General features: G+C 40.0%; 1 protein-coding gene across 2 annotated transcripts in view; it reads right to left on the bottom strand.

The window, feature by feature from the left end:
* LOC128694655 (zinc finger protein 830) overlaps nucleotides 1-25070 on the bottom strand; it is a 247741-nt gene that overhangs the window by 107363 nt on the left and 115308 nt on the right. For both annotated transcript variants that reach the window (XM_070081596.1, XM_070081591.1), the window contains one exon: nucleotides 5596-5759. In XM_070081596.1, coding sequence (XP_069937697.1) covers nucleotides 5596-5759 — 164 coding nt within the window. The remainder of the gene's footprint in view (nucleotides 1-5595; nucleotides 5760-25070) is intronic.

Below are 25070 nucleotides of genomic sequence, written 5' to 3'. Positions count from 1 at the left end.
GTACTGCACCATAAACATGAAACAAAAAAGTTATTTTCTCTATATAGATTATCACACATAGCAGTATATGTGTAGAGAACCTAGGATAACCCAAAAAAAGTCAATGTGGCTTATTTTTAGTACCTGGCTTGGGTTAGCCATGTATGATTTTTGGTAAATATTCGATTCACAGCCAGGGTAGAAACATTAGGCGTGTTTCTTTACACCTGTTGTCTATGTTTACCCATCAGTATATGGGTACCTGGGTGTTAGCTGACTAGTGTGGGTGTTATCCTGGGACACTGACCTAATTTTCTTGAAATACTCTGCATAACAAGCGGCTTTCTATACAGTAGTATGTCACTGATGTTAGCTAGGCCTGTATAACTCATACATGTACGTGTAGTAAATAAAGATATTATTATTATTATTATTATTATTATTTTCTCAGTTGTTTGTTGGGTTATCTTATTCAAACTTGGGCAATGTATGATGGAAAGATACTTCTTCACGTACACCAAAAATGAAAGAAATCAGACTATAAATAGCGGAGTTCACTTCTCAGCCATTAGCGGCAGCATAGCAGTATATTTTTGTATGGTTGTTATGGTTATGTTCTCATTTTCTCGGTCTCATCTGATAGAATGAAAGATATATTACAGAAACAGATATGATTTTGATTGCTTTCATGACAAAAAGTACCTTGAAATTGCACTCACAGTAGCGAAGATGTTCTATTCTTTAGCGAAGCTCAAGAGTAAACAAATGACGTCACCGTCCAATACCTGTCCGCCTGCCAGTCCAAATTCCAATACACAGTCAAGAATGGCTTGACATTATTTATACAATTGTTACAATAATGCAGCAGTCTGCATAACAGTAAATCTTCTATTTTTTTGTGAATAAAAATTCCAAATGGTAAGCAAGAATAATATAAGATGGGCCTGTAGCCATGATTAATGAACAGAGAAAATGTTATTTTAGTGCCAGGAATGTCTGCATTGTTTATTCTGGACCCTATTTTGAAATTGGCATCTGTTGAAATTTGTGTGAAATCGGCCAAATTGCCAATTTCTGACCACTTTATTGGGTAGTTGAAATAAGTGATTGGGCGGTTTCTTGTACTCAGTTGACAGACTAGAAGTAAGTTTATTCAGGTATACACAAATACAGTTACATAGATTATCATACATATCAGTGTATGTATACAGAACCTAGGATAACCAAGAAAAGTCAGACAAAGTGACTTATTTCCAGTACCTGGCTTGGGCTTGCCATATATGATTTTTGGTAAATATTTTTTTTTTCTCGGTTGTTTGTTGGGCTATCTCATTGAAACTTGGGCAGTGTATGATGGAAAGATGCTTCTTAACGTACAACAAAAATAAAAAAGACGGATGATAAATAAGGGAGTTCACTTCTCAGCCATTAGCCGCCTCTTTGCAGTATATTTTCGTGTAGTTTTTATGGTTGTATTCTCATTTCTTTTGACTCATTTGATAGAATGGAAGATATATTACAGAAATAGACATGATTTTGATTGCTTTCATGACGAAAAGTACCTTGAAATTGAGCTTAACCCTTTGACTGTCGCAGGCCCCTTTCTGAAACTGTCATTCTATGTCGACAAATTTTTGGAAAAAGAAAAAAAAAATTATTTTTTCTTATGAAATGATAGAGAATGTTTTCCTGATGGTAATGACACCAAATGTACGAAATTTGGTCGAAAACTCACGGAATTACGCCCCCACGAAGTTAGCAGTCTCGGCGACATATACATATTGGCGATTTCGCCGACTTTGAGCCCTATTTTTAGCCAACTCCGTTGTTCCAGTTGACCAAACTCATAGCTATTTCTTTAGAACTCCATGTTATCTATCAGTTGAGTACAAGAAACTGCCCATTTGCCAATTTGAACTACCCAATATAGTGGTCAGAAATTGGCAATTTGGCCAATTTCACGCAAATTAAAAAATATGCCAATTTCAAAATAGGGCCCAGAATAAACAATGTAGACATTTTTGGCACTAAAATAACATATCCTCTGTTCATTAGTCACGTCTCTAGGCCCCTCTTATATTACTATTGCTTTCTATTTTGATTTTTTATACAAAAAAATACAAAATTTACTGTTATGCAGACTACTGCATTATTGTAAAAATGGTATAAATAATATCAGTGCACTAGTGAAAGAATATTAGACTCCCCAGTTGATGTGTATTGGACATGTGGTGTGATTTGCTTACTCCTGAACATTGGTAAAAATTGAACATTCTGCTACTTTGAGCACAATTTCAAGGTCGTTTTCATCATGAAACTAATCAAAATCATCTCTATTTCTGTAATATGTTTTCCATTCAAAAAATGAGACCAAGAAAACGAGAATACAAGCATAAATACCATACAAAAATGCACCTGAAATTCGGCGTTTTAATCCAAAAACACGGTCAGAGTTTTTTCTCATTATGCACTGCGTGCTGCAGCATTTTTTTTTTATACAGTGCACACTGACCACACAGACCCATTCTCTCACATGTGGGCCTACCAGCTTTCTCCTGCTTGAATTGAAGCCGCTAGAATTATTGAGTATATATACATCTGAAACACTGGCTCGTAAGACGTATATATACGGCCAAAACAGTCAAAGGGTTAATGCACCTCAGAGTGATTATTATTGCGTTATTATTATTATTATTAATATGGCATCTTTAAGACTAATAAGACACTCTTGAGTTTTTAAAGTGTACCTGCACATCAGCACAGTGTGCAAGGTTACTTAGGTAAAGGTACACATAAGTACATATAGTTATCAGAGTACAGCCTCTCCTCACTTACTGACGTACTTGTTTACTGACGACTCAGACTTACAATGGGCTCTCTGACCAAGATGCATACCTAAATAATGTATATTACAGCTGATTTCCTGCTTTGTTTATTACAATATATAGTCCACTATTGCATAAACATTTAAAAATATACAGTAGGGCCCCGCTTTACGGCGTTCTGCTAATTCGGTCATTTTAAATTATGACCAAAACTCGCTATACGGCTCCCCCCACCTGACTTTCTAATACGGTCACCGCGCCCCACCCTGTTTGTTTACATTCTCTGTGAGATCCTAAGCACTAAGTCTCTCCATTTTGTCTGGAAACTCCAAATTTTCAAGTGTTTTTAAAAGTTATTTCATATTTTATATATACTCTGATAATTATACTTATGTATACCTGTACATAAATAAACTTACACACTGTGCTGGCATGCAGGTACACATTAAAATCAGTAAGAGTGTCTCATGTCTCCAGACGTCATATTAGTAATGATAATAATAATCACCGAGTCTCATTTAAATGTCATATATTACGTCAATATACACATTTTCATTAATCCATCTATGATATTTTTTTCAAAATTATATAATAAACACGATGCATAACATATAAATATGATAAATATACCCCACAGTAGAATAAATAAATATAAATATGAGATGTGGTAGCAGACGACTTGCACAAGTGGCGCCACATTAGAAATAATAATAATAATAATCACCGAGTCTCATTAAATGTCGTATATTACGTTAATATACACATTTTCATTAATCCATCTATGATATTTTTTCAAAATTATAAATAAACATGATACATAACATATAAAGATGATAAATACACCCCGCAATATAATAAATAAACATAAATATGAGATGTGGTAGCCAGATAACTTGTACAAGTGATGGCAAGAATAACATTTTCTCTAATCTAACTTAAGAGAAAATGTGTTACTGGGGGTAACTGTAGAAAATTATTCCTTTCGTATGTATGTAAGTTTATTCAGGTATACACAAATACAGTTACATAGATTATCATACATAACAGCATATGTGTAGAGAACCCAGGATAACACAAAAAAGTCAGAGTGACTTATTTCCATTGCCTTCACTCAGAGCGTCATTTCTTCTCAAAATGATGTTACATGAGAATGGGAGTGTTCTTCTTTATTTATTCTACAATGTAACTTGTACACAAACCAGAAGTGTACACTTTCTTTGTTTACAAAACTTACCTTCGCCTGGTTTGTTTACATAACTCTGCACCTGTCCTCTCTCATGCACTCATTCTTTCTCTCTCTCATTTATTCGTTTTATCTCATTTACTTACTCCTGACCCTACATTAAGACTACAAATATTTTAAGGTAAGTAATGAGTGAACTGTATATACATTTTATAGCTCTGGGATGCTTAAATATCATAGAATAGTATGTGTGGGTGGGTTGGCCTGGTATGGTAGCCCGGCTGACTGCCATACATACCACACTTGATTTTTAAGACTACAATAAATTACTTGACTGGAGATGGGAAGTCAGTCTCACCTGAAGGAGGGGTGTTAATGTTGCAGTTTACTGTATTAAAGCACCCTTCTACAATGATGGTATATTAAGGTAAGTAATGAGTAAACTGTATATGCATTTTATCGCTCTGGGATGCTTAAATGTAATAGAACATTATGTGGCCTGATATGGTAGCCCGGCTGACTACCACACATACCACACTTGATTTCTTACAATAAATACTACTTGTCTCACCCTGGATTAAGACTATAAATATTTTAAGGTAAGTAATGAGTGCACTATGTGTGTATTGTACTTTTTTATTGTTTTTTGATGCCTAGTTCTATTGCTAACTTAATATATGTTAGTGTAAACTTGTTATCTAGTATTTGTATGCATTTATAAGTGGAAAAAAAGGGTGTTCCATTTTACGTCGATTTCCGCTTTACGGCGGTAGCCTGGAACCTAACCTGCCATATAAGTGGGGACCTAATGTAACAGAAATGTTATAAATGGTGCAAGGGTGACATTAAAACAATATCAAAGATGGTTGACACAAACCCACTGCCAATATAGCATGCTCCTCACTTAGCAACGAATTCGTTTACCGATGAGGTCTCAGGAACGGAACTCTGTTGTTAAGTGAGGAGAGGCTGTATATATAAAATATGAAATAACTTTAAAACACTTGAAATTTTGGAAAGTTTCCAAACATAATGGAGAGACATGGTGTTCACAGAGAATGTAAACAAACCAGGTGGCGCACACCATATTAGAAAGATGGGGAGCCGTATAGAGAGTTTTGGTCATAATTTGAAATCTCTATTAGCTGAACATTGGAAGGCAAAACGCCATAAAGCAGGGCACTACTGTAATCAATTGTTGTATTGCAGACAGAGAAGAATAAAATGAAGCATGAACCGAAATTCAGAAAACTGCTTCCATGCAAAACTAAAATAATTACAGTACTTGTATTTTAAATGGGTGATTGTTGGTGTAAAAAAAAAAAAAGTGGCTTACATGCGGTAATTTCTAATTCTAAAACTTCTGTGCTGCAACCAGTGCAATATAAAAACACTAAGGCTATGTTATCCACCCTGCTTTGGTGGGATAAGGCCAGTTTGTTGAAAGAAGAAGAAGGCTATGTTATGCTTGCATGCTTTTTCAACCTCTTTGGATTAGTATCTCATTTAATGCAATTTCCATAGTGAAATTTTATCTTTAATTTCTAGACATTTCTGCTGGAACCTTAAAAGATCCTTTAGTTTGCTATTGTATACAAGTGCTCATACCTTTGCATCAGCTACAGGGTCATCAAAGAATCCCTCAGGCAACACTTCTGTTGTATTAGGTTTGGGTGGATCTTTGGGCTTAGGTGGCTTCTCTTGATATATCGATTCCTCTTCTTGAGAGTTTGAAATAGTTTCATCAGTATCAAAGAAGCCTTCAGGAACACCTGTAATTATAATATCCATATATCATAAAATATACTTCTTCTAGTTGGCTAAATAGCTATATACTACAGCCCATCCTAATCAATGTCATTAAGCCACTGATGCTAAGGTTGCCAAGATAATTAGAAATATGACTGTTCACAAGCATTAAAACAGCGATTATCTGACTGAAAATTTTAGAATGCCCTTGGAGGGGCCAATGTCTATTGCAGCTTTACAAAATTTTGTTGCCACTAAGTAATACTTCATTCACTGGCATTGTGGTATGTGATAGATAGGTTAATTTTTATTACTGGACAACAATCTAACATAACCAAACTTAATCTAACCAAACCTAAATAACATAAATCAAGAAAGCTGCTGAAACCATGTGTAAGAATTCTACTTAGAAGCTGCAAGGATGGGTTGATTTTAGAACATTATTTCTATTATCCCTTTCACTGTCGAGACCCCCGCTCGCAAACTTGCTCTCAGTGTCGAAGAATTTTCAAAGAAAAAAAATTATTTAATGAAAAGATAGAGAATCTTTTTCCAATAGTAATGAAACCAAAAGTACGAAATTTGATGAAAAACTTATGGAGTTACACTCTTGCGAAGTTAGTGGATGAGGCGATATTTACACATCAGCGATTTCGCCTACTTTGAGCCCTATTTTGGGCCAATTCCATTGTTCAAATTGACTATATTCAAAGCTATTTTGCTAGAACTCCTTTTGTTCTATCAACTGAGTACAAGAAACTGCTTATTTACCTATTTCAACTACCCAATAGTGATCAGAAATTGGTAATTTGGCCAATTTCATGCAAAATTGAAGAAAGGCCAATTTCAAAATAGGGTCCAGAATTAACAATGCAGACATTCCTAGCAGTGAAATAACATTTTCTCTGTTCATTAGTCACGTCTCCAGGCCCCTCTTATATTACGCCCGCTTTCCATTTTGAATTTTTATCCACATAAGAAACAGAAGATTTACCGTTATGCAGACTACTGCATTATTGTAAAAATGTTATAAATAATCTCAGTCTATTTGCAAAAGCATATCAGATCCAGCAGTTGACGTGTACTGGAGGAGTGATATGATTTGTTTAGTCTTCAACATCAGCAAAATTTAACATTTTCGTTACTTTGAGCTCAATTTCAAGGTACAATTATTCTGTAAACCATTCAAAATCATCTTTATTTCTTTAATATATCTTCCATTCTATCAAATGAGATCAAGAAAAAATACACCACAAAGTCGATTTTAACCCTATAACTGTCCAAACATAGATCTACGTTCTTTCGCCGAGCACTCCGTATACAGTGGACCCCCGGTTAACGAACTTTTTTCATTCCAGTAGTATGTTCAGGTGCCAGTACTGACCGAATTTTTTCCCATAAGGAATATTGTGAAGTAGATTAGTCCATTTCAGACCCCCAAACATACACGTACAAACGCACTTACATAAATACACTTACATAATTGGTCGCATTTGGAGGTGATCGTTAAGCGGGGGTCCACTGTATTTTGATTTTTTTTTTTTAATAAAAAGGACATTTTTTACATAAAGTAATATAAAAAAAATGAAGTCAGTACTCATGGAGATATAAGGCTGCAAAATTGGCGCTTGTCGCTCACCTGACAGCAACATGAAGTGTTGCCGCTATACAGTGGACCCCCATTTTTCAACTGGTGGGGAAATTGTACAATCTGGATTTCGAGCACTTTTTTGGGCAAAATTTCCCCCAGGTTTCGCACATCGGCTTGGAAATTGACGGTACCAGACATGTTCACCTGAGCCGTTCATACGTTCATGACTCACACTTGGGCACATTAAGTGTCTTATTTTATGTTAATATAGACATTTTCATTAATTCATCTACAATATTTTCTTCAAAATTATGTAAGAAACACGTTACATAGCATATAAACATGCCTTTGTTACTTGTTCACTCAGTGTCCCTCTAGTCTTAATGCCATAGTAATACTAATAATACGTAATAATAATCACTCTTGGGCACATTAAATGTCTTATTCTACGTTAACCCTTTCAGGGTCTGCAGGCCCTCTCCAAAACTTGTTCTCAGTGTCGGAAATTTTTTGGGAAAAAAAAAAAAAAAATCTTATGAAATGATAGGTAATCTTTTCCCGATCATAATGGTACCAAAAGTATGAAATTTGAAGGAAAACTTACGGAATTATGCTCTTGCGAGGTTAGCAGTCTCGACGATGTTTATGCACTGGCGATATCTCCCACTTTGAGCCCTATTTTCGGCCAATTCCAGTGTTCAAGTGGAGAAAATCATAACTATTTCGCTAGAACTCCATCTTTTCTATTGAATGAGTACAAGAAACCACCCATTTACCGATTTCAACTATCCAATAAAGTGGTCAGAAACTGGCAATTTTGCCAATTTTATACAAATTTCAAAAGATGCCAATTTCCAAATAGGGTTCAAAATAAACAAGACAGGCATTCCTGGCACTAAAACATCATTTCCTCTGTTCATTAGTCACGTCCCCAGGCCTCTCTTACATTTCTTTTGCTTTCCACTTTGAATTTTTATTCTCACAAATAAATGGAAGATTTACTGTTATGCAGACTGCTGCATTAGTGTAGAAATGATATAAATAATATCAGCGCACTTGTGAAAGAATATTAGACTCACCAGTTGACGTGTACTGGATGCGTGGCATGATTTGTTTACTTTTGAACTTTGGCAAAAATTGAGAATTTCTGCTACTTTGAGCTCAATTTCAATGTACTTTTCATTGTGAAACCAATTAAAATCATCTCATTTTCTGTAATATGTCTTACATTCTATGAAATGTGACCAGGAAAACTGGAATACAACCCTAAATACCATACGAAAATACACTGCAAAATTGCTGTTTTAAACCAAAAACACGGTCGGAGTTTTTTTTTTCTCATTATGCACTGTGTCCTGCAGGATTTTTTATACTGTGCACACTGACCACATAGACCCATTCTTTCATATGTAGGCCTACCAGTTTTCTCTCGCTAAATTTGAAGGTGCCAGCATTTATGCGTACTAGTATGGCACCAACCCTGGCATGCAAGCCGTACTAGTATGGCTACGGCACCAACCCTGAAAGGGTTAATATAGACATTTTCATTAATCTGTCTACAATATTTTCTTCAAAATTATGTAAGAAATACGTTACATAGCATACGTTACATGTGCGATGTATGTTTAATAATAATCATTCTTGGGCACATTAAATGACTTATTTTAGGATAATATAGAAATTTTTATTAATCCATCTATGATATTTTCCTCAAAATTATACTATGTATAAAAAACACGTTACATAGCATATAAACATGCAAAGTTTATATGCTCTCGAGAGGTTGGTGGAGGGTAAACGTTACGTTTTCTCTGGTCCAGCTTCAGAGAAAATGTGTATGAATCTGTGTTGGCCAGTAACTGCCCTTAATAGTACACAAGGCACGAATTCTCGGCACGAATTGTTCATTATTTCTCCCTTTGTTTATGATGGCATCTAAAGGTAGTTGTTAGAAATGATTAAACTCAGTGAACATGGTATGTCGATGGTAATGATATGGCTGTAGGCAGCAGTGTATGCAGCCAGTAGGTACACTATAATCATGGAGGAGCGCTAAACCCATAGAATTATACAGCGCATCTGCGGGGAGGAGGTGGAAGGCATTCAGGCTCAATTCAGGGAACTGGAGCACAGATCCAATTCCCTAGACCAAGAGCTCCTCACCACCGTCAAGGAACCTCCCTTGAGGGGCTGGTAAGTACAGCCTGGGATGTAGTCCCTCTGGGACTACAAATACTACTAACCAAGAAGAGGCTTCAATAAAGATATGTAATGCTCATTTATCATTAAAATTAGTCATTTATATATATTTCTCGTTATTTTCTGTATGTAAAACTATAGTAATTCTCTATAAAATGTATTTTTGTTAATATTTTTGGGTGTCTGAAGTGGATTAATTGGATTTATATTATTTCTTATGGGAAATATTACTTCGGTTTTCGGCCATTTCGGATTTAGGCCAACCTTCTGGAATGGATTATGAAAACCGGGGGTCTACTATAATTTTTTTTCTTAATATACATAATTTTTTCTAGGTAGTAGGTTTGTAGACAGCAACCGCCCAGGGAGGTACTACCGTCCTGCCAAGTGAGTGTAAAACGGAAGCCTGTAATTGTTTTACATGATGGTAGGATTTCTGGTGTCTTTTGTCTGTCTCATAAACATGTAAGATTTCAGGGACGTCTTGCTACTTCTACTTGCACTTAGGTCACACTACACATACATGTACAAGCATATATATATATATATATATATATATACACACACACACCCCTCTGGGTTTTCTTCTATTTTCTTTCTAGTTCTTGTTCTTGTTTATTTCATCTTACCTCCATGGGGAAGTGGAACAGAATTCTTCCTCCGTAAGCCATGCGTGTTGTAAGAGGCGACTAAAATGCCGGGAGCAAGGGGCTAGTAACCCCTTCTCCTGTGTATATTACTAAATGTAAAATGAGAAACTTTTGTTTTTCCTTTTGGGCCACCCTGCCTCAGTGGGATATGGCTGGCACGTTGAAGAAAGAACATAATTTTTATGTTTTGATAATTACAATTTGTAGTAATTTTTGCGATTTCATAGCCAATCTTTGTTCTGACACTAATACTGTATTAGGTACTGAAATAGTACTCATATTGTCACCAACACAGTGACAGGTTAACATTTTCACCTACCTCAGTCACATACTACTGTCTAGAAATATACACAGGTCTCCCTCAACATTCGCATTTTCCACTTTCACGGGCTTCGAACATTCACGAATTCCCAGCTGCCAAATCATATTTATGTTGAGGGCTTTGAAAGTGATGAATGACATTGATAGAGGCATAATTCCCTACAAAACTCTGTTTGTAGATATGAAGAAACGGTCTCAGTTACCCATCACAATGTTCTTCACAAGGAAGCCTGCCACTACAGTCCCCATCCCTTTACCCAAGTCTGTATCGAAGCTAAAACCTTGAATAGTTTCAAATTTAAGTTGGATAAAAACATGAGTGAGAGGGGTTGAATCTGACTGGAACTTTCTACAAGACTGATGGACTGAATACATTGACTCCAGGCTGAGGGACTGATTACCTCAAACTCCTCCTCTCTTTATACCTTCCTGTTCTGCATAAGACTGATGAAGCCACTGTGTAGCGAAACGTTTCCTCAATAAAGATTCCCATATGATGCATAAGTGTCTCAATTCTTCAAATAGAATTATCAAAGCCCATTGCTTGGGTAGCGCTTATTCTGTTAGTGGTGACCTGTACTTAGCTCAGTGGTGACCTGTACTTAGCTCAGTGAGGACGTGTCTAGAGGACTCTCCGTGGACTGAACCAAGATGCCCTCCATTGAGCAATTTTACCAGCAGCTTAAGGAGGAACTAACCCTTTCAGGGTCCAGAGGCCAAATTTCAGTGTGCACCAGGGTCCAAGAATTTTCAAAAAATAATTTTGTTATTTTTTCTTATGAGAGTCTTTTTCTGGAGGTAATAAAACAAAAAGTATGAAATTTGATGGAAATTTGACGAAAATATGCTCTTGCGAATTTTGATGTGTCGGTGATATTTACGCATCGGCGATTTTGCCCACTTTGACTCCCATTTTGGGCCAATTACATTATTCCAGTCGAACAAATTCTTAGCTATTTCACTAGTATTACTTTTATTCTATTAATTGAGCACAAGAAATTGCCACGTTAACTGTTTCAGCTACAAAATAAAGTGATCGGAAATTGGTAATTTGGCCAATTTAATGCAAAGTTCAAAATACAGTGTATTTCAATTTCAAAATAGGGTCCAGAATAAACAATGCAGGCATTCCTGGCACTAAACTAACATTTCCTCTGTTCATTAGTTACATTTTCAGGCTTTACAAATGAATTCCATTTAGATTTTTTATTCACATATTGAATTTTTATTCAAACCAAAAAATAGAAGATTTACTGTTAAGCAATATTGTAATACGTAATTGTATAAATAATATCACCACATTTGTGAACGTATATTAGACCCACCAGCTGTCATGTATTAGACGTATGAGGTCATTTGTTTACTCTTGAACATCGGCAAAAATTTAACACTTCTGCTACTTTGAGCTCAGTTTCAAGCCATTTTCAGTACTTAAACCAATCAAAATCATCTCTATTTCTGTAATATATCTTCCACTCTATCAAACAAGACCAACCTAGGTAAACTGCCCCAAGACACTACTAAAGTTACCTTCAGACTGCATAATGAAACAGGTGTAAATAACTTTATAGCAGCTATAAATAATGTCGACTGGCATAATGAGTTTGAAACATATACAGACACTAATGAATGTATTAATAATTTTATAAAAAGAACACACTACTTCTATAACAAGCACTGCCCTAAAAAAACTAAACAGCTCACATCATAGAGACTAAACAGTCCCTGGCTAGCACCCACCATCATCAAATCCATTAATACAAAGCGCCAATATGAAAAACAGTACAGAATGGGTCAAATAACTAGAGACCAGTCTAAACGTTATTCGTCAGCCCTTACCAGCCTGATAAGGAGGTCTAAAAAATTGTATTATGAAAACAGATTACAAAACATCAAAGGTGATATAAAAAATGACCTGGAAAACCCTATCTGAAATTCTAGGAACTAAAAGGATATCCAAAAATAAAACCATCAAATTAACAAAATCAGACGAACTTCTACTCCCATCAACTGAAAAAACAAACAGACTCAATGTTTTCTTTTCCACCATAGGAAAGAATCTAGCAAGCAAAATCCCAAGCTCAAACACCCGTCCATCAGACTATCTCACAGGCACCTACCCGCATACACTATTCCACTATTCCTAGCTTCAACCAACCCAACAGAGTTCTCCCTCATCATCAAAACCCTTAAGAACAAGGCAGGAGACATAAACAACTTGCCTACTTTTATGTGCAAAAAAGCTTCACAAGTACTGTAACCAATTATTGCAACACTCTTTAACAAATCCACTGAATCCTCCACCTTCCCAGCAGTTCTCAAAATAGTGATGGTTACCTCGATCCACAAAAGAGGTGATCAATTATTATTATTATAATAAAAAAGAAGCGCTAAGCCACAAGGGCTATACAGCGCTGCAGGGTAGGGAAGGAAGCAAGGGTATTGGATGGCAGAAGGGAGGAGGGATGATCAGTAGGTTACAGAAAACAGCGGGGCAGGGGATAGTACGGGGGTAGAAGGTAGCAAGAGATTGAAGTAGAAAGGGCTGAAGGTATCAGAATTTGTGAAGTCAGTCAGTTGTTGTCAAAAAGTCAATGAGAGAGTCCGGATGAAAGGTGGGTCCATCAGCGAGAAGGGAAGGTAAAGAGAGAGCAGCGGAGCGAAGACGATGACGGAGGTAAATTCTGCGTGCTCGTTGGTAAAGTGGGCAGTCCAACAGAATGTGGCTGACTGATAATGGAGCTTGGCAATTCTCACAGAGAGGAGCAGGGCGCCTCTCCATGAGATATCCATGAGTAAGACGAGTATGGCCAATGCGAAGACGGGAGAGAGTAGTCTCCCAACCTCGACACTGGTGATAAGAAGACAGCCAGTAACCTATACTTGGTTTAATAGATTGAAGTTTGTTGCCGAGCATAGTAGACCAACGGTGTTGCCAACGGGTGTGAAGGTGGGAAGATATTGCAGCAAAATAGTCCATAAATGGAATACCTCTATATGAAACTGATAGGTCATGTACTGCTGACCGCGCAGCAGTCTGCTTGTTCATTGCCCTGTACGTCAACATGACCAGGGACCCAACAAAAAACAATATCTTTATGCTTGGTAAAGATGCGGCGTAGCCAAAGTTGGATACGGAGGACTAAGGGGTGAGGTGTATCAAATTTCTGTATAGCCTGTAAAGCACTAAGGGAGTCTGAGACAACCACAAATGATGACACAGGCATAGATGCAATACGGATAAGTGCTGCAAGGATGGCATACAATTCAGCAGTAAAAATACTAGCCGAAGATAGTAAATGCCCTCGTACGACGCTGTCTGGAAACACTGCTGCAAATCCTATGCCGTCAGAAGACTTAGAGCCATCCGTGTACACAGCAATGGCATGAGAATGAGAGTGAAAGTGATCAAGAAAAAGAGAGCGGGAAGCAACCGTAGACAGTTGGGCTTTCGAGCAAGGGAGAGAGAAAGAACAGACTCGAACAGCTGGAACTTCCCAGGGGGGTAGGGAAAAGTGAGATGCTACATGAACATAGAAAGGTGGTAATTGAAGAGAAGACAAGAGCGAATGAAGGCGAAGAGAGAAGGGATGGAGTAAACAGGGGCGGCGAACAAATAAAGAATGTCTACTAATATCAGTGACCATTCTATAAATGGAAGGATTGCGGAGATCATGAGAGCGTACATAGTAGCGAAGGCAATGGGCATCACGGCGATCGGATAAGGATGGAACGTTAGCTTCTGCATAGAGGCTCTCGACAGGGGAAGAGCGAAAAGCACCAAGGCATAAACGTAATCCTTGGTGATGAATGGGGTTAAGGCTAGAGAGAGTAGCAGGAGATGCCGCTGAATAGATCTGGTCACCATAATCAAGTTTCGATAAAATAAGGGTGGAATGTAGGCGAAGGAGGGTTCGACGATCAGCTCCCCATGAAAGATGAGCAAGGGTTTTAAGAAGATTCAGCCGGCTGTGACAAGTTGCTTTCAGAGAGGTAATGTGAGGTTTCCAGGATAACCTACGATCAAAGAGGAGGCCCAGAAACTTGACTATCACGTTTAGGGATACAGGAGCCATAGAGGTACAAAGGATGATCGGAGATGACAGAGCGTCTAGTGAAAGTAATTTGGTGGGTTTTAGTGCTGAAAAATTTAAACCCACGTGTGGTGGCCCAATTGGAAACACAGTCGACTGCATGCTGGAGAGAAACTGTAATGAGGTGACAGTCAGCGCCTGCACAGGCAATAGCGAAGTCATCAACATAGAGTGATGACCAAATATTTGATGGAAGACTAGAGGCCAAATCATTAATAGCAAGGAGAAAAAGTGTTGTGCTCAGAACACATCCCTGGGGGACACCTTCAGCTTGGATAAAGTCCGGGGAGAGCACATTATTAACCCGAACACGGAAATGCCTGTCAGTTAAAAAGTTCTTAAGGAAGGATGGTAGATTGCCTCGAAGGCCTAAGGAGTGGGCTTGGGCTAAAATATTATACCTCCAAGTTGTGTCATATGCCTTCTCAAGGTCAAAAAATATGGCAATAACTGAGTGGTTATTTGCTAAGGCATTACGAACATATGTATCCAAGCGTAGTAAGGGGTCTATGGTAGAACGTCCCTTACGAAAGCCATATTGACGAGTGGAGAGACTGTTGTGTGTCTCTAAATACCACACTAAACGTCTATTTACTAGGCATTCCATCACTTTGCAACTGCACTGGTAAGAGCAATGGGACGATAGTGGGAGGTTTCATGTCCCGTAGTGCCTGGTTTGCGGAAAGGGAGAACAATGGCGGATTTCCACAGCTGTGGAAGAACTCCTTGTGACCAAATAAGATTGTAAAGGCGTAATAGGACTGCAAGGGCTGACTGATGTAAATGTTGTAGCATATGAATATGAATGTCGTCGGGCCCAGCTGCCGATGATCGGCAAGCTGAGAGTGTTGCCTCCAGTTCTTGAAGTGTAAAACGCACATTATACTGTTCTTCTCTGAGAGAAGAAAAGTCCAAGGGTGCTAACTCTCTGGCAGACTTTGAGGAAAGAAATGAGGGGCATAGATGGAGACCCTGAGAAATACGGACCAGATGATTGCCAATTTCATTGGCAACATATAGTGGGTTTGCTATTTCAACACTGGCAACCCGCAGAACAGGAGCCGGGTCAGGAGAATATTTACCACTCAGTTTTCGTACTTTTTTCCAGACTGCACTCATGGAGGAAGAGGTGATGGTGGAGACATAATCTCGCCAGCAAGTGCGTTTAGCATCACGGATGACACGGCGAACGATCACACGCTTCTGCTTAAAATCAAGAAGTCTCTCTGTGGTTCTATTGTACCGGTACCTGCCCCATGCAGCGCGTTTCAAACATACTGCACGTGCACAAGCAGGAGACCACCAAGGCACGCATTTCTGAGAATGCCTGCCCGAAGTTTGGGGTATAGAATGAGAAGCTGCGGTTAAAATGGAGGACGAGAAGAGGTGTAAAAGCTCATCGATGGAGGACGAAGAAGGAACCTCTCTAAAAACAGTTAGGTGTGAGTAAAGGTTCCAATTTGCCTGATCAAATTGCCAGCGTGGGATGCGAAGAGGTGGTGAATATGAAGGGGAAGTAAGAATGATTGGGAAATGATCGCTGTCATGTAAGTCCGGGAGAACAGACCAAGTGAAGTCTAATGCGGCGGAGGAAGAGCAGACTGAGAGATCGATGCAAGAGAGAGTGTGAGTCCGAGGATCAAAATGGGTGTGAGTACCTGTATTTAAAACATGGAGGGGGTGAGTGGCAAGAAAAGCCTCTAACTGAATGCCACGGGAATCACAGTGAGACCCCCCCAGAGGAAATGGTGGGCATTAAAATCACCAAGTAACAGAATCGGTGGCGGTAATGACGAAACAAGAAAGGCAATATCCGGAATAGATAATGCCCGAGAAGGAGAGAGATATAAAGAACAGAGCGTATACCACCTATGCAAGTGGATACGGGCTGCTGTGTAATGCAGCGAAGTACGAACAAATAGCTGATGGTACGGAATATCAGTGCGTAGAAGAAGGGCACTTTCATTAAAGGTCCCATCAGGAAAAGGATCTGAATACAATAAATTATAGCAGAGTGTAATTTTGGTTCCTGTAAGCAAACCCCAACAGGGTAAAACTGGGAGAGTAACATCTGAAGCTCACCCCGATTATCCCTGAGGCAGCGTATATTCCACTGTAAATAGGCCATGATTGGCAATGATAAAGATACCTGAAATCCGCAGGTAAGGGTTCCTACGGACTAGAGGGGTTAGAAAAGTCCACATGCAGAGGCAGTGGAAAACGTTCAAGCAGTGAAGGAATGGTGCGCTGTGAAGAAAGGAGTTGCGCAGATGGAGCAGAGGAGAGAGAAGGAGCGGAGGATGGATCAGTGTCCATTGATGGCTTGGTCTCTGCAATATATTCAGAGATTGCTTCAAGTGTTTTGGAATTCAGAGACGTCGTATGGGAGACAATATTGGAAATGGTAGGGGGAGGATGAGTAAAGATTGGAACTGTACTGGACTCTACCAAGGTAGGGGGGGGGCGAAAGGGTAGAGGGAACTGGAGAAGCGTGGAAGGGGACAGAAGAGGCAGAAACCTGGGAGGTGGCAGAAGAGGAAGAAACTTGGGAGGGAACAGGGGAGGAAGGTACAGTACGAGGAGGAGGGTGAACCTCTACACTTGTAACAGAGCCAGTGAGAGGGGGAGAACCAGGTACAGAGACAGGGAAGGTAAAATGAGGAGGTGGAAGATGGGTAGGAGGTGTTAACGGACCTTTTTTTGACTTTTGAGAAGTAGAGGGACGACTGGGAGGAGGTGTCATACGAGATCTCGTCGCTACTGAGGCTTGTGAGAGAGAACACGAAGAAGCGAGATCAGACTGAGGCGTTGAAGTAGGGACGTCTGAGCCGAGGACAGCAAAAGAATTAGATACAGGAGTGACTATGGGAGAGGTAACCACAGAGGTGGGTGCAGAAGATGGGATACCAGAAGTGGGGGGACGTTCTGAAACACGGGAATAAGAAACACGAGGTAGTCTCCCTTGAAGGCGGAGATGAGAAACTGCCATGGCATAAGGGAGACCTTCTGCCTCTTTGAGGTAACGGATTTCCTGCTCGTTTAAGTAGACTTGACAACGGCGAGAGTATGAAGGGCGAGCCTCATGACAATTGAGCCTCATGACAATTAAGGCAAGAGGGTGGTCGATTGCAAGACGTATTAGAATGGTCATCGGCACCACAGACTGGGCATTCGGCGATAGATCTGCAATATTTCACTGGATGGCCAAATCGCCAACAATTTCTACACTGTTGCGGTGTAGGGATCACCTTTCGAACTTGTAACCGATGTCCTGCTACATAAACTGAGGATGGGAGTTCACGGCTGTCAAAAGTTAAACGAGCCACATTGCCAGGGTATCGTCTCCGCCCGCGGGCAGGAAGAACATAAGTGTCTACCTTGAGGATTGGGAGATCTTGGAGTTCCAGCTGTTCAAGAATGTCAGTGCCACATGTCTGGAAATTTTGTTGAACTATGGTATGGGCCAGAATGACGGTACCACTACAAGAATTGAGGGAATGATGTTTTTCAATAGTGACAGAAACAGTATCGATATGGGAAACACGAGAAAGCTCATGAGCCTGGGTAGCATTCTGTACGGTGATGATGCGCGTACCGCTCTTGAGAGCATGAAAAGAAATATTTTTACCAACATGGCATAGGAGTGCCTTGCCAATACTGTGGTCAGAAAGATAGGCAGTAGAGGAAGTCGGTCGTAAAGTGAAGAATTTAGTCCATTGTGCAGTCTGAAACTGAGTGTGGAAAGGTAGTGAAGGACGTGTCGATCTTTTCTGAGAAGAACGAGAAGGTGGAGAAGTATCATCAGCAGGTAATTGTCGTTGGCGTTTAGGCGTGGGACCAGAGTTGGTCCGACGTGGAACGGGTCGGCGATTCGAAAATTGCCGCACCGTAGAGGGAGAGGCCGGAAGCATAGTCAGAGGAGAGCGAAGGTCAGATAAATCGAAGGAGTCAGTCGAGGCCTCAGTACCTGAAGCGTGTGAGGAAACAGCACCGGCAAGAGGTACAGAGGCATGAGGAGTGTCCGAAGAGTGGTCCAAAGACGAGGCGGGGTCAGATAGTCAGATAGGGGTGAGGTATCAAGAAGGGGCCCGGGGGTAGCAGGTTCATGGACTAGGGCTGCCATGGTTAGGTTACTTCTTTCTTTTTGTTTTTAAGAAAAAAAAGAAAGAAGAAAATAAAAATAAAAAAAAGGAATAAAAAAAAGGGGGGACTGGGGAGGGATAGTTCCTAGGAGGAATGAAAGGGCCAGAAATCTCCCTCCGCTCCCAAGAGGACCTCAGCACCGCAAGTAGCGCAGATGCAGCATGGAACCCGTGCCATACCCACCCCATCATGCCAGTAAACCGGCAATCCGGGATAGCAACCTCACATCTGCCGAGCTACCTCGGTGGACAAAAGAGAGGGCGGCCGGAAATCCGCCACAAAGCATACCTCCTTCGGCCACCACCCCCGGAATCCGAAAGGTGGCTTCCAGAGATACACCCGTCGCCCGAGAGACACCCAAAGCCACCCTCCGGGATACCGGAGAGGGATCGGGACATCCCCAGGCAATCCAGATTCCACGGCAAACTACGCCACCGCCAAGAACCTCAACGGAATGGGATGGACCCCGGTACCCTTTCCCCTACCTAGGAACTAGCGTGCCTGTGGAAAAAAAAAAAAAAAAAAACAAAGGCCAAAAAGGAAGGGCAAAAGGGAGGGGTGGGGAGGAGAAGGAGGAAAGGAAAAAGGGGAGGATGGGGAGGATGGGATAGGGAACGGGGGATTGGGGGGTAATTAGGTTCGGTCTGAGGAAGGAGACCGACAGGTCTAATTCCTCAGACCAAGAGCCTCTTCACCACGCCAAGGAGCCCCCCTTGAAGAGGAGAGGTGATCAAGCCAACTTGAATAACTAAAGACCAATTTCTAACTTACCATTACCCTCTAAAATCTTTGAAAAATTAATTCATAGACAGATCTATTCCTACCTCATCTCAAACAACATACTAAACTCCTGTTAGTTTGGATTCAGGAATAATAAAAGCACAAATGATGCTATTATACACATGCTAGAACTAATATATACCACTCTTGAGAAGAAAGAAATCCCACTGGGAATTTTCGTTGACTAATGTAAAGCTTTTGATACAGTCGACCATGAATTGCTGCACACTAAATTAACACACTATGGTATACGAGGCCACTCCCTCAACTACCTAAAGTCATACCTTCGTAACAGAAGCCAATACGTGTACGCAAATAGTGCAAACTCTTCCACACAACCAAAGTAGGAGTCCCACAGGGAAGTGTACTAGGACCACTCCTCTTTCTCATCTACATCAATAATCTACCGAATGCATCACAGCTACTCAAACCCACATTATTTGCATATGACACTACATACGTCTTCTCATGCCCAAACCCAGCCATACTCGCCAACACTGTCAATGCTGAATTGCAGAAAATCTCTACCTGGATGATGACAAATAGACTTACCCTAAATACTGACAAAACCCATTTCATTCAGTTTGGAACCTGAGCTGCAAATGTTCCACTTAACATAACACTAAATGGATCACCCATCACAAGACTCAAAGAGGGAAAATTCGTAGGAATCCACCTAGACAGTAGCCTCAAATTCCAGACACACACACAACAAATTTCCAAGAAAATCTCAAACAGTAGGCATACTCTCAAAGATACGGTACTATGTTCCACAATCAGCTCTCCTTGCACTCTATCATTCACTTATCTACCCTTATCTACACTTATCTTACCCATCTGGCCTGTGCGTGCCTTAGCTGCTCTGCCTTCAGTTAGTGTGCCAGTGTTTACAAGCCAGTGTGGTCACTTCCACTCATACATTCGGTACATTTTGTATATTATTCCCGTGTTTTAAGTGCTTGTAACTGCTAAATAAGCCACCATGGGCCCCAAGAAAGCTTCTAGTGCCAACCCTGTGGTAAAAAGGGTGAGAATTACAACTGAAATGAAGAACTAGAAAAATAATAAGTATGAAAGTGGAGTGCATGTCTCCAAGCTGGCCAGGTTGTACAACAAACCCCAATCAACCATCGCTACTATCTTGGCCAACAGAAAGGCAATCAAGGAAGCTATTGTTGCAAAAGGTGCAAATATGTTTTTGAAACACAGATCACAAGTACTCGAAGATGATGAGAGACTGTTGTTGTTGTGGATAAACGAAAAACAGATATCGGGAGATAGCATCTCTCAAGCGATCATATGTGAAAAGATAAGGCAGTTGCATGACAATTTAATTAAAAAATGCCTCCAACTAGTGGTGATGTGAGTGAATTTAAGGCCAGCAGAGGTTGGTTTGAGAGACTTAACCCTTTCAGGGTCCGTCCCGTAGATCTACGGCTGTACGTTCAGGGTCCAAACCGTAGATCTACGCCATGAGCTCAGCTCACTCTGATAAACTGTGAGTGGTACATTTGGGCCTAGATATGAGAGAACACATCTATGTGGTATGTGTGCACCACATAAAACAGATCCTGCAGCACACTGTGTATAATGAGAGAAAAAAATGAAATCATGATTTTTCGATTAAAACAGCAACTTTGCAGTGTTTTTTTGTATGTTTTTTATAGTTGTATTTGCGATTTCTTGGTCTCATTTGATAGAATGGAAGACATATTACAGAAATGGAGATGATTTTGATTGGTTTTAGCACTGGAAATGGCTTGAAACTGAGCTCAAAGTAGCGGAAATGTTAAATTTTTGCCGATATTCAAGAGCAAACAAACGACCTCACACATCTAATACACGTCAGCTGGTGGGTCTAATATACATTCACAAATATGGTGATGATATTTATATAATTATTACAGTATTGCATAACAGTAAATCTTCTATTTTTTGGTGTGAATAAAAATTCATTATGTGAATAAAAAATCAAAATGGAATTTATTTGTAAAGCCTCAAAACATAACTAATGAACAGAGGAAATGTTAGTTTAGTGCCAGGAATGCCTACATTGTTCATTCTGGACCCTATTTTGAAATTGGAATATTTTGAACTTTGTGTTAAATTGGCCAAATTAACAATTTCCGATCACTTTATTTTGTAGTTGAAACAGTTGACTTGGCGATTTCTTGTGCTCAATCGATAGAATAGAAGTAATACTAGTGAAATAGCTAAGAATTTGGTTGATTGGAATAATGTAATTGGCCTAAAATGGGAGTCAAAGTCGGCAAAATCGCCAATTCGTAAATATCGCTGACACATCAAAATTCGCGAGAGCATAATTTCGTCAATTTTCCACCAAATTTCGTACTTTTTGTTTTATTACCTTCACAAAAAGATTCTCTACGATTTCATAAGAAAAAATAACAATTTTTTTTTTTGAAAATTCTTGGACACTGGTGCGTGACTCCAGATTTGGGCCTTGGACCCTGAAAGGGTTAAGAAACGTAGTGGCATACACAGTGTGATAAGGCATGGTGAAGCTGCCAATTCGGACAAAAAAAAAGTGGCTGAAAAGTATGTGCAGGAATTCTAGGGGTACATAAAGGCTGAAGGATTGCAACCCCAACAAGTGTTTAATAGTGATGAAACAGCCCTGTTTTGGAAGAAAACGCCAATCAGGATCTACATTACACAGAAGGAAAAAGCACTGCCAGGACACAAGCCTATTAAAGACAGGCTAACTTTAATGTTGTGTAGTAATGCTAGTGGGGATTGCAAAGTGAAGCTGCTACTCGTGTATCACTCAAACTCCCAGTGTTCAGGAAAAACAATCTCATCAAGGCTAATTTGTGTGTGATGTGGAGGGCAAACAGTAAGGCATGCGTGTTATGCAGGGTTCTGCATGACATCGTAATGTACATATAGTGGAGAAGTGTGCCATAATAATATGAATATTATAGTTGTAAGGAATAATTTTATAATTGATAATGTGCATTTGGGGGTACTGTAAAGTACTCTAACTGTAATTATAAAGAAATTCTGTTAATGATTTATTTTCCAAGGATGTTTGGGTACACGGAGTAAGCGTGGTTTGTGGGAGTCACGTGACGTTAGCATGGTGTGTAGAGGCTGGCGTCAGAGATGCTGTGTATTTAAGATAAGTTTGTAGTTGTGTACTCATTTTGTTTATCCAACTCAAGCCATAGGCTCTCATATGGCTTACCTGTATGTTCACCCAGGCTCTGACATGGTCAGGGTACTGTGGGATAAATGAGGAAATAAGAAATGAGGTTTGTAGTGTAATGACGGCCTGACGCTGACGAAGCCTAGTGGTTATGGTGGCTGAACCTCCAGCCAGCTGTTGTGTGTACCCTCATTTGGGTGTTTAGGATTAAGGTTTTTCTGTTATGTTATGTTATGGTGATTAAATAGATATATTTTCCTAATTGGGATTTTTGCCTAACCCTCTGTTACCCAACCCCTTGAAGTACACATACCAGTTTAGCACTTTCTGTTTTGACTGGGATAGCCCTGGGTGGCCGGTTTGGGCTTGAGATGTGTGTAACTTTTACCTTTGCCCTTAGACCAGGCTCAAGCCCCCAGCTATCCCACATTTTTGCGTAACAATGCGTCACTAAGGACATTTTCTATGAGTGGTTTTATCATGTGTTTGGCCCCACTGTGAAAAATTACCTCCTGGAAAATAATTTGGACCTTAAGTGCCTCCTGGTATTAGACAATGCTCCTGGTCATCCTTCAGACTTGCCAGAGCGAATTTCGGGGGAGCTGAGTTTCATAAAAGTGAAGTTTTTGCCTCCTAATACCACTCCTCTCCTCCAGCCCATGGACCAGCAGGTCATTTCAAATTTCAAAAAACTGTACACCAAAGCAGTGTTTCAAAAGTGCTTTGAAGTGATCTCAGACACTCGACTGACCCTAAGAGTGTTTTGGAAAGATCACTTTAGTATCCTCAAATGCATAAACCTTATAGGTAAGGCTTGGGAGGGAGTGACTAGCAGGACCTTGAACTCTGCTTGAATGAAATTGTGGCCACACTGTGCAGAAGAGAGGGATTTTGAAAGGTTTGGGGCTAACCCTGAGAAGCCTATGGCAATTGTGGAATCTTGTGGCATTGGGGAAGTCTTTGGGGTTGAAGGTTAGTGGGGAGGATGTGGAAGAGTTGGTGGAGCTGCAAGAGCATCTGCAACAGCAAGAAACCACAACTGAGGAAATTGCTTCAGAGGAGGGGAGAGAGAAATTGAGGAAGTTGCCTTCTTCAATTTTATTTTTTATTATCACACTGGCCGATTCCCACCAAGGCAGGGTGGCCCGAAAAAGAAAAACTTACACCATCATTCACTCCATCACTGTCTTGCCAGAAGGGTGCTTTACACTACAGTTTTTAAACTGCAACATTAACACCCCTCCTTCAGAGTGCAGGCACTGTACTTCCCATCTCCAGGACTCAAGTCCGGCCTGCTGGTTTCCCTGAACCCCTTCATAAATGTTACTTTGCTCACACTCCAACAGCACGTCAAGTATTAAAAACCATTTGTCTCCATTCACTCCTATCAAACACGCTCACGCATGACTGCTGGAAGTCCAAGCCCCTCGCACACAAAACCTCCTTTACCCCCTCTCTCCAACCTTTCCTAGGCCTTCTTCAATGATTAAGGAAATTTGTACAATGTGGACAAAGGTGCAAACCTTTATGGAGGAAAATCACCCTAACACAGCTATTGCAAGCCATGCTGGTGACTTACAATGACAATGTTGTGACCCACTTTAGGAAAATCTTAAAGGAACACGAGGTACAGAGCTCTACGGACAGATTTTTGGTGTGACAGAGATCCCGAGACTCTCAAGTTGTTCCCAGTGGCATTAAAAAACAAAGAAGGGAAGTAACCCCGGAAAAGGACTTGCTACCTAAAGTCCTTATGGAAGGGGATTCCCCTTCCAAAAATTAATACACCTCCATCTTCCTTCCTCCCATCTCATCACTCATCACTACATCTTCAATAAAGATAAGTCTCACTTATTCTTCATTTAGTACAGTACATTATTTATTGTGCATGTATCCTTCTTTTTCTGTGTAGGTAAATGTATATTTCATGTGAAAAAAAAAAATTCATACTTTTGGGTGTCTGGAATGGATTAATTGGATTTCCATTATTTCTTATGGGGAAAATTAATTCGACTAACGATAAATTTGACTAACGACAGGCTCTCTGGAATGGATTAATACCAATGGTCAAGGGTCCACTGTACTATAATTCCTTGTACAACTATGTATCATGTCCAAATAAACTATATGAATATGAATTAATAAAGTACTGAGGGTGTCGAACCAGGTAAGAATCAGAAATAATGGATTTAAGTTGGATAAATTTAGATTTATAAAGGACATACATAAGTACTGGTTTTCGAACAGAGTTGTGGATGTGTGGAACAATCTCCCAAGTAGGCTGATTGAGGCTAGGACCTTGAGTAGCTTTAAAAAGAAACTGGACAAATATATGAGTGGGAGGGGCTGGGTTTGATTGGTGTCATTGGGTACTGGAGGATATTCTT

This window comes from Cherax quadricarinatus, chromosome 6 (assembly GCF_038502225.1).
Source record: "Cherax quadricarinatus isolate ZL_2023a chromosome 6, ASM3850222v1, whole genome shotgun sequence".
NCBI lineage: Eukaryota > Metazoa > Arthropoda > Malacostraca > Decapoda > Parastacidae > Cherax > Cherax quadricarinatus.
Note: the sequence above shows the minus strand (reverse complement) of the source record. Positions and strands in the feature narration are given on the sequence as shown.